The following is a 15,502-nucleotide window of genomic DNA, read 5'->3' as shown; positions in this document are numbered from 1 at the left end:
AACAAATTTTATAGTGATGGAATTTTACAGTATTTATTTCTTTTATGAGAGTGGTGGCGGTGAAGAGGGTAACTGGAGTGGATGTTGTCAGGGGCGGACTGGGAACAAAAATATTGGTCCTATTTGTTGAGGTGGGGTGGAGTGAGGGAATGGGGGTGGGCAGACGGCGTATGACAACCAGAGATTACTATTTGTCGTTTGTTGTTAGAGGAAGGGAGTGTGCAGAGCGGCTGGTGACATTTGACGATTAATAATTCATATTTATCAACTGGGATGGGGGTGGGGGGCAACCGGCAACAAAATTCAGGATAGCCAGTCCCCACTGGATGTTGTAAGTGGGTTGAACAGAGAGGATTGATTGCAAGGCTGCTCATTAATTAGCCAGTCTCTCAATGATGGAGTGAACCGCGTCTTTCTTGAAACCAACTTACCAGTTGAAATGTCAATTCAGTCCGGCAGTCCGTCTCCGTTCCAAGCAATTTTCTCAGGTACGTTTTTCTTTTCGACGGGCACTTCACAAATTCAAACTGCAGCGGTAGCAAAGACTTCAAACCCTTTCCTCTGGTTTGCGCCGGCTCAAATGAGGCGTAAGGGTTTGTTTACTAACTGCGCCACCGGAGAACGAGCGATGACATTGACACGTGTTGTTCTTGTCCCCGCCAGTGGCCCCTGAGATCCACATGCTGAAGATATTCAAGGGCGACAGCATCACAGTGAGAAAGGGCGAGCCCGTGGAGCTGCCCGCCGACATCCTGGGCCTGCCCATCCCCAAAGTGGAGTGGTCCAAAGACGACGTGGTGCTGAACAAGCCCACGGACAATCTGCTGATGGAGACAACAGTGACCGGACGGATGAACTGCAAGTCCACTTTGTCCATCCCTACGGCCGACCGGAAGGACCGGGGCAGCTACACCATATCGGCCTCCAACAACATGGGCTCAGCCAAGCACACCACTTGCGTCATGGTGCTAGGTGAGCCAAACAATATGAAAGCAAAAAGACAGAAGGTCCTCTCATGTAAGACGAAACATCCACCAAGAGAAGTAACTACTACTTCAACTACTCTTGGGGGCGAGGTGATTAGATTGGAATTATTCTAGAGTTTTTTTGGGGTCCTTCCAAATCACCCCAAAAATAAGAAAATTTGAACTAAGCTGAGTTTGATTGGAATGAAACCTGTACTTGTTGACAGTGATGAAACATCACTCAATTTCAAATTTGAGGTCAACGGGAGCTATGGCCTGCTGAAATTGGACATTTTGGGCAAAAAGGGGTGTGGCCTCCTTCCCTTGAACCCTTATATCTCAGGAACTATTGGTGCAATCTTCACACAACAGAGTTTGTTGAAAAGGCAATTCCACAAGGATTCCAAATCTGCAATCGGGGTATTATACACACAGACTTTCAATGGATATTTCTTGAAAGTCCGATTGTCTGGATACTTGGCGTCCTTATTTCTGCTAAACAAAAACAAAAAATATTGTTGAAAATGCTCTCTCGCTCTTTGATGGTGCAATGTTCATGGTCAAGTCAAGTCGTCTTTATTTATATAGCGCTTTCAAACAGCCGAAGCTGTCACAAACAGTAACATAACATAAAGCACAGGAACAAACATGCCATTTTTGAAATATGTTTTGCAGAAGTTTCATTTAACTCAAAATCTAAACCCACTGGGTGATTTGTCACGGCACGACCCATTTTAGGATGGAAAAATTGAGCTGCCAAACAAGAACCAAAAAAGGACACATTCTATCAAATTGGGAACAATTGGACCCCAAGAGAGCAGACTTCATTTGACCTTTTCTTTCTTTAACAATAGCCTTTGGACCTAAAACAAACAAGAACTGCTTAGATTATCATGGATACGTGTCTTGCATGTTTTCGAGGTTTCCCTCCTCAAATACACCTGATTCGTCAGCAAGCTCAGCAAAAACCTGATAACAATCCTCATCATTCCATACAGCTGTGTTTGAGGAGGGAAAGTTCGAAAACATCCGCAGTTTGACAACTACGTTCTAATTGGTTTGATGTGTAGATTTCCTGTATAAACATTCCAGTTAAAAATCGAGCTAAAAAAATACATGTCAACCTCCTCTCTCCACCCAGACCGGCCGCTTCCTCCTAGAAACGTGGCGGTGTCCAACATCAAGGTGGAGTCCTGCCAACTGAATTGGGACGCGCCCCTGGATGATGGCGGCAGCAAGCTGACCAACTATATTGTTGAGAAGAAAGAAGTCGTCACAGACGAAGCGGAGGAAGAGGGGCGGGAAGCCGAACCTCAGTGGGTGGAGCTCACCAACAGCATCATTGACAAGAAGTATGGGGTAGGTCGCTTCGCTTTCGCATGGTCACTTGGGGGGGGGGGGGGGTGGGGGGGGGCAATCAATCATCAAACAAACATCAAACAAATCTTGAAATGGGGAGTGTTCTGTTCCTGCTTGTCCGTGATGTCCAGGCGCCAAAATCTCAACCACCATTGGCTAAGCCTCTCTCTAGTCTTTTTTTGTACACCATGTCGTCTTCCACGGAACATGAAAAACGTAACAAGCCTATTCTGACAAAATGAGTCACAAGTACACATCAATTTTCAAAAGTAGGACATACAAGGAAATCAATTCAATCATAACACGTAGCCCGTTTGTGCCTCTGGTCACGGTAGTAATCATGAGGACACGTTGTCATGAAGTAGTCCTCCCTCTGCTGCAGGTGTGGAACTTGGAAACCAACAAATCCTACCTGTTCCGCGTCAGAGCCGAGAACCGCTACGGCAAGTCTGACCCTTGCGCAACAGACGAAGTTCAGATCACAGACCCCTTCGGGCTCCCCGGCCCGCCCGAGAAACCTGCCATCACAGAGTATTCCAAGAACTCTATGACCCTTACCTGGGAGCCTCCGAGGGACAACGGTGGCTCCATGATCATTGGCTATTGGCTGGAGAAGAAAGAAAGAGGCTCCTCCTACTGGACCAAAGTCAACAAGATGCCGGTCACCAAGAGGGGCATGAAAGGCTGGGAGTACCAGGTAGGCCGAGTCCTTCTTGAATGCTTCTTGACTGGAAAACTGTATGCTAACATTCTGCGTCTGGCAGGTGACTCGCCTGTTTGAAGGAAGTGAGTACGAATTCCGAGTCGCTGCCTTCAATTCAGCCGGAACGGGACCGTTCAGCGCACCATCTGACCCGGCTTTTGCCGTCGACCCCCTGAGTGAGTCCGCTGAACAATACACTACGTTGTCGATGTAAATTCACAGCCATGGACTCCTTTTTGTCCTTGAAAAAGCTTCACCTTTAATTCAAAAGGCTTGTTTTAGTTTTGGACTAGACGTTCTCACTGGAAATAGACTGAGATCAAAACATGACAGGATTTGCGGTTGTTGGTGTAAATTGTCAGTCAACCAAGTCAAGGCAATCCGCAAAAGTTGAATTGATTCAACTGGACTTTTCATAGTTGTTGAAGCTGCCTGACTTTAGTCCAAAAGGCTCCTTCAGTTGACTATTTTAGATGTGGAGGAGTTCCCCTAGTTAGATCTCTGGCAGGGCTGTATAGTCCATGAGAATTGAATGGTGGTTCACCTGCCAGCTGGCAAAATAGCTTGTTAGTGGTCAGGACACTGTTGTCAGCAGACGATGATGTGATGGCATAAAAAACAAAACAGGAGTTTTATCGGAATTTTCACTCACATGAATTTTAAAAGTCTTCACCAGCCAAGAAGAGTCCAGTTGCCACTTGAATTTTCACAAGATTCCTGTCTTTCTGTTGTAACTGTCCTTCTACCCTCCTACCTCCCCCAGCTCCTCCCAGCATGCCCGCCGCTCCCGTGGTGGCCGACAAGACCAAGCACAATGTCACTCTGACCTGGAAGCCGCCGGAGAAGGATGGCGGAAGCCCCATCAAGGGCTACATCATCCAAATCCAGGACGAGGGCAAATCTGATTGGGTGAGGGTGAACGAAGATCTGCAGCCCACCACCGAGTTCACCGTGCCCAGCCTCCGTGAGCTCAAGCGCTACCGCTTCAGAATCATCGCTGTCAACGACATCGGCGAATCCGACCCCAGCCCCCGCACCAGCGAGGTCTTGATCGAAGAAGTCCAGCGTAAGTGTTTGTTTCGGGCGACAGCGCATAAGAATGAAGCCACGCCGGTCGTGCGTGCGTGTCACTGATGCTCCCGCTGGTGTTACAGTCCCGCCGTCCATCACCATTGACGTCCTGGTAGATGACCTGCTCTACATCCGCGCCGGAGATCCAATCAGGATCCCTGCCACCATCAAGGGTCGTCCGGTACCAAAGGTGACGTGGGACTTTGACGGCAAAGCCAAATCTCACAAGAAGAACAAGCTGCACACGCTTCCCATGGACTCGGAGGTGACTTGTTCTGGCGTCCTGAAGGGACACGAGAAAATGTGTTAACTCCTGAGCTCAACACGCTTTTGCGTCTCCTCAGGTTGAGTCCACGGACACCACGTCCGTTGTGACCATCCCCGTAAGTTTGAGGACCCACTCTGGACGCTACACCATCACGGCCAAGAACAAGTCTGGACAGAAACATGTCAACGTCAGGGTCAATGTCCTCGGTGCGTCTTGCTTCTTTCAACTGGACTGTTTTTTTTTGTTTGCGTGCGTGTGTGTGTGTGTGTTGCTGACCGTTTCCTTCCTGGTTGCAGATGTTCCCGGACCTCCGAAAGATCTGAAGGTGACGGACATCACCAGGTCAACCATGAGGCTGATCTGGAAGCTACCTGACAATGACGGTGGAGAGAGAATCAAAAGTTACTTCATTGAGAAGAAATGTGTCACCGACAAGGCCTGGACAAAGGTACAGTTCGTGACGGACGGACAGACAGACTGAAAAGCGAAGATGAAGACGTGACCGCCGGTGGCGCTTTTGATTGTCCCTCAGGTGAACGCGGCCTGTGCCAGCCAAGCCTTCGTGGTCCCGGGCCTCCTGGAGGGACAGGACTACCTGTTCAGAGTGCGAGCCGAAAACCGTCTGGGTTTCGGTCCCTTTACAGTCACCGCTGATCCCGCCCAGGCCAGGGACCCCATCTGTGAGTACACATTACTTTTCAGTCCCAACCACAATTACAATCACAATCCTCATTCTTAGCACAGCATATTCAAGAAACCAACAAATTTGTCTCTGCTAGTTGGGGTCACTCTAGTACTTTGACGAAGAAGAAACATCCGTCCATTATCTGCCGCTTATCCGGAGTCGGCTCGCGGGGAAAGAAGCTTTAGCAGGAAAGCCCAGACTTCCCTCTCCCCAGCCACTTTGTCCAGCTCCTCCGGCAGGATCCCAAGGCCGTCCCAGGACAACTGAGAGACAGACATCTCTCCAGTATGTCATGGGTTGTCCCAGGGGCCTCCTGCCGGAGGAAAGGAAGAGCTCATTACCGGTGACAGCGTTTATCTAGTGAAGCGGGATAGTGAGCCATGTGAACAAAATTGTGCAAATAATCTGGCCGCTAATAAAGAGACGTTCAAATTGGCCACCCTGAAATGAGCGTTTAATCCTGAACTCCGGCCACACCCGCAGACCCACCAGACCCGCCTACCAAGCTGAAGGTCAACCTGGTGACCAAGAACACGGTGACCCTGAGTTGGGAGCCTCCCAAAAACGATGGCGGCTCTCCCGTCAAGCATTATGTGGTGGAGCGCTTGAGCTGGGACACCAGCGGCAAGGAGAAGGAAACGTGGAAGCAGTGCAACAAGCGAGATGTGGAGGAGCTCAGCTTCGTGGTGGAGGACCTGAAGGAGGTCGGTCCCGGAGTCCTCTTGGTTTTGGGCAATTGATGCTTCCACAAATGTTGACTCTGCCTGCGACAAAGGTGGCGTGACCGTGCTCAGTTTTTTTGGTTTGCTTGTTTTTTCCAGGGAGGAGAGTACGAGTTCCGAGTGAAAGCCGTGAACGCGGCCGGACCCAGTCGACCCTCGGCCACCGTGGGACCGCTCATCATCAAGGACCAGACCTGTGAGTCGGACCGGCCTCAACTTTACTTTTCCAAAGACAGACCAACTGAAAATCCATCTATCATTCTGTTGGACAGTCGGTCGCATTACTAGTAGGAATCAGAAGTTCTATGAAGAGAAATACTGTCAAGTCCCGTGACTAACACTCTTCTTTTCATTTTTTTTGCAAAAGAAAGAAATCCCAAATGAAGGGGTGGTCCCGGGAGATTATACATGGAGAAATTATTGTCAGTCTTCCGATGTTTGCCAGTACCTCGGCCAGAAACCGACAGGAAAGGTTGCTGACCCCTGGCCGAGGTACTGGCAAACATCGGAACACTAGTTGGGTTTCCATCCACCCATTTTTATCCGAATTTTCAAGAAATACAAAAATAAAATACAATTTTCAGTTAATTTGCTTAAAAAATTCCAAACAATTGGATGCAAACCTGACTATTGACAAGAATTTCTCCATGTATAATCACCCGGGACTACCCCTGCATTTGGGATTTCTTTCTTTTGCAAAAATAAAAAATGAGGCCAAACAAATAAGCAAAAATATGTTTGAAGTTTTTGAAGAAGGTGAAGAGGTGTATTAGTCTTAGTCTAATATACTGAGGGCCCAAAAGGGCCCTAACTAGAGCTGCAACACAACACAAAAATATCACAGCAGTATCCAATGCGTACATATTCATTTGCTTTGAACTTTACTTTTCCCTTTTTTTTCATTTTTCAGATGCTGTTTTTCATACATTTTTAGATTTTTCAACCTTTCTGTCAAATTTCGGATTTTTTTTTAGCCATATTATGGACATATTATGTTCATTTTCTGCCTCTCCTCTTCCTTTTTTGATATTTTATGGCAATTTTGGGACATCTTTTTTTCTATCAACTTTCTGCTATTTTTGGCAATTTTGTGTACATTTTATGGTAATTTTCGGGTTTTCTTTTTTTGGTTTTGGACATTTTTATTATTATTATTCAAAAAAAATAAATTCTGTCCTTTTTTTTGGTGATTCCAAAGACATTTTATGGTAATTTCTTGCCTTTCTTCTTTTGGTTTTGACATTCTATGGTTACTTTTTTAATGTTTTATTTTCTGCCTTTTTCTTTACTCAATTTTTTTCTTTTTTGGCGATGCCAAAGACATTCTATGGTAATTTTTTGCTATTCCGCTTCCTTTTTGGACATGATGGTCACTTTTTTATGTAATTTTTAAAAACTTTTCATCTACCTTTCGTCCCTGTTTTTCTGACAACTTAAAAATTTGTCAGAAAAAAAAAGAAGAAAAAAAGAAGAAGAACGTACAGCACAAGATTTTTCCAAATGCTTGAGAAGTCCTATAGAAGGGGAAAAGAGCATTCATTTGAATCTGGATTTGAAAGTATTTCCACTTAGGGCTTATTTCTGTTGGCAACTTATTAAATTAGCTTGCAGCACAACAGCTCAATGGCGCTTCACCGTGTTTGCTTTGAATTCCACTAATTGACCTCTGAGCCCTACCGGCTGCTTATTCAATTAGCATTTAATTTGTGGTAGTCATAGTCGTGGGGGTACTGCAGTAAGCTGTATTAGCTGTAGCAGAAGCAGTGGTCGTAGTAGCCAAAGTGGAATGACGTCCCCGTCTTGCAACCTTTTAGGCCCGCCCGCCATCGAGCTGCGGGAGGTGCTGGAGGGCGAGGAGGGCTGCGACGTCAGCCTGCCGGCCAAGGTGAGCGGCTGTCCTTTCCCGAGCCTGTCGTGGCACAAGGCCGACCTGGCGGCGCCCGAGCAAAAGACGGATGTGCGCTACGACCAGCGCGTCGGCAAGTTGGTGACGCACGACAAGTGCACGCTGCTGCTGCAGCGGGCCACCCGCCACGACAGCGCCCTCTACAGTCTGACCGCCAGCAACGCCCTGGGCACCGTCACCAAGGATGTCAAGCTCTACGTCTACGGTGAGGAACGCCCGCCCGCCCCCTTCCCTTTGGGGTCCGGGGCGCAATACTTTGGGGGGGAAAATAAACAAACAAAATCTCGACTCATTCAAACCATTTGGACTTGAAAATATTGAGATATTATTTGTCACACAGCAAATTCCACGTTTTTGTTTTTCCCTCATCAAACTGCACATTTTCCATCAGCAAATTATACATTTTTCAACAATAAAATTGCATTTTTCATTTTCGCCAACCAAATTCCACCTTTCCACCAACAAGTTTGGCATTTTTCACCACCAAATTGCACATTCTCCCCCAACAGATTCCATTTTTCAATTTCACCAGCACATCCCACATTTTCCATGTTTTTCACCAACAAATTCCCCCTTTCAGCTCTTGAGTCAGAAATTTCTACACAAATTGTAGTTTGTGGTTGATTGGTTGTCAATCTTTGGGCAGCTAATTCAATAGTTAGCTGGCCCTCATGTAGCAGCCTCATGACCAATGCATTTGGGTCCATGTGCTCAGTTTTGCGATCTGATCTGTCTTGAGAAAATGTTTGAAAACATGTGACGTGTGTCAATGTTTCATTGTGTGAAGGCTGAAAGTCATTCTTATTTGCATTCCTCCCACTTTTTTGACGTGCATCGCCTTCCACATAATTCATCCGGTTCACTTCATTCCAATGTTAACAACACATGTCAGAAAAATTGTCGCCATGGGGAATCGTATTTTTTCATTCCAAATATTTCCCCAAATGTCTCCCAAGTGTGGCCGACTTTCCTCAGGTGCTGTTTGTCATTCGTCGCCAATGGCACACAATGACATTGATCCCATTTAAAGTTTAAAGCATTAAATTCACCGTGAGAACAATTTTGAACTTGCCCAAAATTCCCGCTGACTACAAATTCAACATTTTCACAATTGCAATGGCCACAAAAAAATTTGGATTCGTTCTCAATAACACATTCGACAAAACAGATTCACGCCGTTTCCACTCCAAATTGTTCAATTGGGCCTCGGGGATAAATTCCAACATGGCCACATTCCCACGGCCCACCAAAAAGAAATTTTGGGTTGCAATTTATTTTGCGTGCTCTACCTTTAGAAGCAGTGCTTTAATGAGACTTGGTGTGACGCCCACAGGACCCCCCGGCCCCCCCGTGGGACCCATCAAGTTCACCGAGGTGTTTGCGGAGCGGATCGGGCTGGCCTGGAAGCCGCCCTTGGACGACGGCGGCTCCAAGATCACCAACTACGTGGTGGAGAAGCGCGAGGATAACCGCAAGTCGTGGGTGCACGTGTCCAACGACCCCAAGGACTGCGCCTACCTGGTGACCCGGCTCACGGAGAACCACGAGTACGAGTTCAAAATCATGGCGCAGAACAAGTTTGGAGTCGGGCCGCCGCTACTCAGTGAGCCGGAGAAGGCTAGGAACCTCTTCAGTGAGTGCCATGTGCAAAACCCTCACACCTGTCTCAAATAAAATTTTCGTACTCATATACTCATTTGAAAGCCTGGCCTTGGCTTCAGCCCTGAATTTCAAACCTTGGCCACAGCTTCAAATACTTACCACCCAAATTTGTTTCAAAGTCCAGACTTTGCAACAGCGGTTTGAAAGCCACATTAGAAACCTAACCCTTTTTTGAGATCCAGGCTTGTAAAGCCAATTTGAGGAGCTAACCCATGCCGGAAACCCTAAACCTGTTTTTATACCCTAATTGGAAAGCCCTACGCTGATTATCCCGGCGCTTGTTTGAAACCCTAACCCAAGCATAAAATCCTCATTTGAAGCCCGAACCCGGCTTGAAGCAAAGATTTGAAAGCCTTGTTTAAAACCCGCGTCTTGTCAGCTAACCTTGACTTGAAACTGTAACCCTTGTTTGGTACCCTATCCCTGGCTAGAAACCAACGCTGCCTTGAAACTCAAAGCCAGACTTGAAACCCTAACTTGAAGGCATGAACCTCTTAACTCATTGACTGGCAGCCATTTTGATGAAGCAATCCCGTTTGCTCCCAGCTGTTTTAATGGATTTTGACTTATTTTGCAAGGCCCACAGAATATTGTGTTCTATTGCTATAAAAACATGGAACCTACCAAAAGAACGATTAGAGTCTCTTCTTTCATCAGGCAAAAAAAGTATACTTCTATCTGTTTCCATTTTGCAGAAATTAGCATTAGTCTACTCAGTTTCATCATTATTCACAAACTTGTTGAAAACAGTGGGGCAAAGAGCTTTTTTGCAACATGGCCCATGGTTGCTCACTTGTACTCTGCTGCCATCTGCTGGCCGTTTTTGTAATAACTACCGTTGCTTTAAGCTTTCTCTTCAGTTCTGAGGCTGAATCAAAGCCTTCGGTATGCTCTAGCATAAAAAAAACATTTAAAAACGTATAAATACATCTTTGGGCCACTGGTAAGATTTCAAATAGAACGTATTTTTTATGTTTTTTTGTTAATTGAAACCCTAATACCGCCCATCTATAACTTGTTTCCGTAACGCCGTCCGGGTGCAGCTGTTCCCGGCCAGTGTGAGAAGCCCACCGTGACTGACGTGTGTCTGGAGTCCATGACGGTGAACTGGGAGGAGCCAAAATACGACGGCGGCTCACCGATCACCGGCTACTTTATCGAGAAGAAGGAGACCACCAGCAAGCGCTGGAGCCGCGTCAACCGCCAGCCCATCCGGGCGCTGCCCCTGGGAAACAACTGGGACGTCACCGGCCTGGTGGAGGGCGCCATGTACCAGTTCCGTGTCAGTGCTGCCAACGCCGCCGGATGCGGCCTCCCCAGCGTACCCTCGGACCCCGTGCTCTGCAGGGACCCCATCAGTAAGTCCACAGCATAGCCATCCACTGCAAGCACTCCTCCCTGACTGGTTGTCATGACTTTCCAACTGGCCATGACTCGTTTTTATAACATGCTGACCATCTGCAGCTGGTTTTCATTTCTTGCCGACTGTCCACAACTTATTTTCCACGGCTTGTGTCAGGATCAGCCAACCTAGAACATTTAATAAACAACATTAATAAGAAGGAAGACAAGAGATTTCAATTATTTGTGCTCACGAGGAGAACAGACAGAGTGTACCCAGATTACAGTCTCTTTTCCGCTCTGGACACACTTCGCCGCTGCCTCTCTTTTTATTGGATTTTTTTTATTAGTTACATAGCAGTTGCTGTTCTAAAGGGGAGGGGGCATACACGACAGTAACTTCAAAGCAGCCACGGATACAGATAATAATGTAGACATGTTTTTCTTCAGCACTGAAAGTTTCAAAGTCAAAACTTCAAAAGTTTAATCGCAAACTATTCCAGTCGCCATCTTGCGATAAGACCACAGTTCTTGTTTTTGAAGACGAAGGAGCATGAGTCCCTTTCACAGAATAAATGCTCCACAATACTTAAAAGAGGAAATATGGAGTAAATGTATGTACATTAATCCTAACAGCTTGCCAACTGTTTGCGACTAGTTTCAGACCATCTGCAACTAGTTCTCAAGAGTTGCTGAGTTGATCTCCGTGATGTGCTTCTACTTTTCTTAAGTCCGTGACTGTCCACAACTCGTTTCCACCGGTTACCAACATACTGCGATGAGATACATCTGCAGCGAGAATTCATCGGTTGGAGCGTCCACGACTAGTTTTCATTAGTTAGCAACCATTGTTATTACTTGTATTAGTTGCTGACCATCTGCAACTAGTAATGATGAGTTGCATCTAGGCATGCACGAAAATGCTATTTTCAACCGATAGCGATAAACCAATCATTTACAAACTGATAAGCCGATAATTGTTTGCAAAATGAACTTGAATACAAATATACTTTGGAGTCCTACTATAAGTCTAGCATGTATAAATACATTGAAAAATGTTTGTAAAGCACCATGAAGGTGAATTTGATTGTTCTCTGCTTCAAAGACAACCAATAACCCATTTTGAATTTACCAAAACAAAACAGTCTTTTTTGAACTAAAAACTGCAAGGGTAACATTTTGGGGAGACACAGTCAAGAAAGCCTACAGTGGCGACTGCCATGTCATCGTGATGCATCTTCTGTCAACGCAAGGTCTCGCGCATTATGACGTCACAAATATGCGACACATAGGGGAGGGGAGGGGTTTAGTTATTGTGCATCCCTAGTTGAAACTTGTTTTGTCGCGTTTCGGAGTGTTTGTGACTAGTTTTCATGACTTTCCGTCTTCCGCATCTGGTCTGAATTAGTTGCCAGCCGTCCACAACTAGTTGTCGTTAGTTGCTGCCCCTCTGCAAGTCGTTTCCGTTGTCAGTTATCGGCAGCTTTCGTGACTTTCTGACCATCCGCTCATGAGTTTTCATCAGCTGTGACGCGACTTCCTTCCCAAGGCCAAACGACTTTGTTGACATCGGCCTCTTGTCTTGCGTAACGTGCAGAGCCACCCGGCCCGCCCACTCCCAAGGTGACGGACTGGACCAGGTCGACGGTGGAGCTGGAATGGATTCCTCCCCTGGTGGACGGAGGCTCCAAGGTGACGGGCTACATTGTGGAATTCAAGGAGGTGAACAAGGAAGAGGAGGAAAAGAAGGCTCAGAGGAAGTTGCTTCTTCTGAGCAGCGCCGACGAGGAGAAAGAGCCCGAGGCCCCAGAGAGCTGGCACAAGGTCAACTAAGGCACTCCAGTCTGTCGTCCCCGAAACCTTAACGTGTCCTTGACTGCCGTGTTGCGCTCTCTTCCAGGCCAAGGACACGACGATCAGAGGAACCAAGTTTGTGGTGGCCGGTCTCAAAGAAGGCGCTTTGTACCGCTTCAGGGTCCGAGCCGTGAACGCCGCCGGCGTCGGTGAACCGGGGCTCGTTTCGGAGCTGATCGAAGCCAGAGACAGGACAAGTAAGACCAAATTTGCCGCTGCCTTGACTTACGGATTAATATTATTTTGGGGGGTTGTGTTTAGAGCTGTCAAATTCTTAATATCGACTTGGACAAAAGTTGTGCTTTTAGTGGAGTGGGGAACGAGTACATTGAAATGAATTGAAACTAAACTCTCAAGTCGAGGTCGCAGCATCTTCGTTTTCTCTGTGATGCCACGAAAGCCGCTGGCCGCCCGCGTCGACGTCGTGTTGCTCACCAAACGTCCCCTCGTCCTTCAGTTGCGCCCGAGATGGACCTGGACGCCTCCGTCAAGGAGAAGATCGTGGTCCACGCCGGCGGTACCATCCGAATCATTGCCTACGTGTCGGGCAAACCGACGCCACACATCAGCTGGTGCCGAGATGACGGCGAGGTGCCCAAGGAGGCGGCGGTGGAGACCACAGGCATCTCCAACTCGCTGGTCATCAAGAACTGCAAACGCCAGCACCAGGGCATCTACACGCTCTGCGCAAAGAACGAAGGCGGCGAGAGGAAGAAGGCGATCATCGTGGAGGTCCTGGGTGAGTTCGCTGGCTTGACGTCCTTGTCTACTTGTCTCCAGTTGATGACTTTACAAAAACAAAATTGCATGACGACTTCTCGTCCACGGTTTCTCGTCCATTGCTGACCATCTGCGTATACTAGAGTTTCCACCACGAGTCTGGCCCAGTCTTCGGATCTAGTTTTCATTAGTTGCCAGCCGCCTGCGACTGGTTTTTGTGAGAATGCTGGAAGCATGTTATTGAGATTCTTTATTCTTACTTATAGCATTTTATTCTGCTCACTTTTTTGCCGTGCAATAACTCCCATAATACATCCGATTTACACCGTTCAAATTTCTACTTGCTTCAAAAATTCACGCCTTCCGGGGTATTTATCGTCTGATTCAACATAACTTACAGTATGCAAAACTTAACGTTAATTTAACGTTAAATATAAACTTTTCCCCATTCATTTTCAATGGGACTGACATTGAACAAGTCCCACTTTCCACACCCACTTCTATACATACAACTGACCATCGTTACCAGTTCTCTGATACTGCTTAGTGGCGCATTTGGTAAATTGCCTTGTCCAGTAAACCAGTAGGTCACAGTAGGTCGTGGGTTCGAATCCCAACTCCGACTGTACATTGCAAATATATCTATGGCAATTATGCTAAGGGCTATAAATGTATACCAACTGACTATCATAGTTCCACTTTTCCATCTAAATGAATGGAGGGTACTACATGCCTCGGTGGCGCTAATGAGTGATTTTATTTTATTTATTTTTTTAATTTAAGTTCCACTTTTCTATCAAAATGAATGGGGGGTACTTTCAGATAACACTTTTCCATACTTGCTTCAAAAATTCCCGCCTCCCGGGTTCAAGTGTTTTTTTACAATTAATACTTTTTAATTTTCACATAATTTATCTTTCAATTTACTTCATAAGCATTCAGCTGTTAGCATTCAGCTGTTAGCATTCAGCTATTAGCATTCAGCTTCCAGCATTCCCACGCAATTTCTGCAGAAATTGCACTAAGTCTGGAGTTGCTGGCCATCTGCAGCCACTCCTGATGCTTTGCCAACCATCCGTGACTTCTTGTCGTGTGTTTTGGAGCGATGAACTGTGATCTAGCGGCTGCAAATGCGATGAGTGCTAAATTCCTGTCCGTGGCCCGCAGACGTCCCCGGACCGGTCGGCCTCCCCTTCGCCGGAGAGAACCTGACCAACGACTCGTGCAAGCTGACCTGGTATTCCCCCGAAGACGACGGCGGCTCGGCCATCACCAACTACATCATCGAGAAGCGGGAGTCGGACCGCATGGGCTGGACTTCGGTCACCTACACGGTGACCAGGAACAACGCCGTGGTGCAGGGACTGCTGGACGGCAAAGGATATTTCTTCAGAATCGCCGCCGAGAACATCATCGGCATGGGACCCTTCGTTGAGACGGACAAAGTCGTGCTCATCAAAGACCCCATCTGTAAGTGTTGGGAAACAAACTTTTGTTTTTGTTTTGTTTTTTGTTCGGTCAAGGGCTTCCGGGTAGCAGAAAAGGGGCCGATGACTGAACGCACACAAGCTTGTGTTTGGGGCTGCACCGCTCAATGCAACTTCCTAGAGCAGTTGACAAACAACCATCCATTGCTGCATGCAATATGGAGTAAAAATCTGACACAGAAAAACAAAGACAAAACAGTAAACACCATAAAACCATACCGAGTCTTATACTGAGTCCAAATCAAAAGCCAGCGAATACAAATGTGTTTTAAGAATGGACAGCGAGGGTGCTTGCCTAACCTTTCGTGGAAGGCGGACAGAAAAAGCTCCCGAGCCTCCGCTTAGTCCTCGCTACCTCCAGTCGTGTTTGGTCCACTCACCAGAGGTGAGCTGGGGCAAGACCACTTCAACATTTCAAAACAATCAAAGACTCTCGAAATGAACTGGAAAATGAACAGGACGCTTGATTGAGTTGTAATTAGTACCGAGAAGAGCGCAAGCAAACCGCCATCATCCGGTTTGTGTCTGAGAAAACTCAGTCCGTCTTCTGCCACCTGAAAGTACTTATGACATCACGGTGAAACGCTCTCATGCCATCAAATCCATCACAGTTGGGAAGTTTGACATCTGTGCTTTACGGTTTGCTTGCAAAAAGGCCTGAAAAATGAGCAGATGAAAAAAGAAAATACAAATTGGAGTACAAGTGTGACGCAGATGCTGACCGTGGCGTCGCGCCGCTCAGTCCACCCCACAGTCCTC

General features: G+C 46.8%; 1 protein-coding gene across 1 annotated transcript in view; it reads left to right on the top strand.

Annotated features, from left to right (window-relative positions):
• The window catches only part of ttn.2 (titin, tandem duplicate 2), a 218,087-nt gene that overhangs the window by 127,820 nt on the left and 74,765 nt on the right, over nucleotides 1-15,502 (top strand). The window contains exons 161-178 of the mRNA XM_086090619.1: nucleotides 664-972; nucleotides 2,107-2,324; nucleotides 2,707-3,021; nucleotides 3,089-3,203; nucleotides 3,791-4,093; nucleotides 4,182-4,363; nucleotides 4,443-4,572; nucleotides 4,663-4,814; nucleotides 4,899-5,046; nucleotides 5,535-5,755; nucleotides 5,873-5,969; nucleotides 7,588-7,884; nucleotides 9,013-9,312; nucleotides 10,385-10,699; nucleotides 12,280-12,506; nucleotides 12,583-12,733; nucleotides 12,994-13,275; nucleotides 14,424-14,726. Coding sequence (XP_085946745.1) covers nucleotides 664-972; nucleotides 2,107-2,324; nucleotides 2,707-3,021; nucleotides 3,089-3,203; nucleotides 3,791-4,093; nucleotides 4,182-4,363; nucleotides 4,443-4,572; nucleotides 4,663-4,814; nucleotides 4,899-5,046; nucleotides 5,535-5,755; nucleotides 5,873-5,969; nucleotides 7,588-7,884; nucleotides 9,013-9,312; nucleotides 10,385-10,699; nucleotides 12,280-12,506; nucleotides 12,583-12,733; nucleotides 12,994-13,275; nucleotides 14,424-14,726 — 4,065 coding nt within the window. The remainder of the gene's footprint in view (nucleotides 1-663; nucleotides 973-2,106; nucleotides 2,325-2,706; nucleotides 3,022-3,088; nucleotides 3,204-3,790; nucleotides 4,094-4,181; nucleotides 4,364-4,442; nucleotides 4,573-4,662; nucleotides 4,815-4,898; nucleotides 5,047-5,534; nucleotides 5,756-5,872; nucleotides 5,970-7,587; nucleotides 7,885-9,012; nucleotides 9,313-10,384; nucleotides 10,700-12,279; nucleotides 12,507-12,582; nucleotides 12,734-12,993; nucleotides 13,276-14,423; nucleotides 14,727-15,502) is intronic.

This window comes from Leptonotus elevatus, chromosome 12 (assembly GCF_054856555.1).
Source record: "Leptonotus elevatus isolate MCC_2025b chromosome 12, RoL_Lele_1.0, whole genome shotgun sequence".
In the NCBI taxonomy this organism is placed as follows: Eukaryota; Metazoa; Chordata; class Actinopteri; order Syngnathiformes; family Syngnathidae; genus Leptonotus; species Leptonotus elevatus.
Note: the sequence above shows the minus strand (reverse complement) of the source record. Positions and strands in the feature narration are given on the sequence as shown.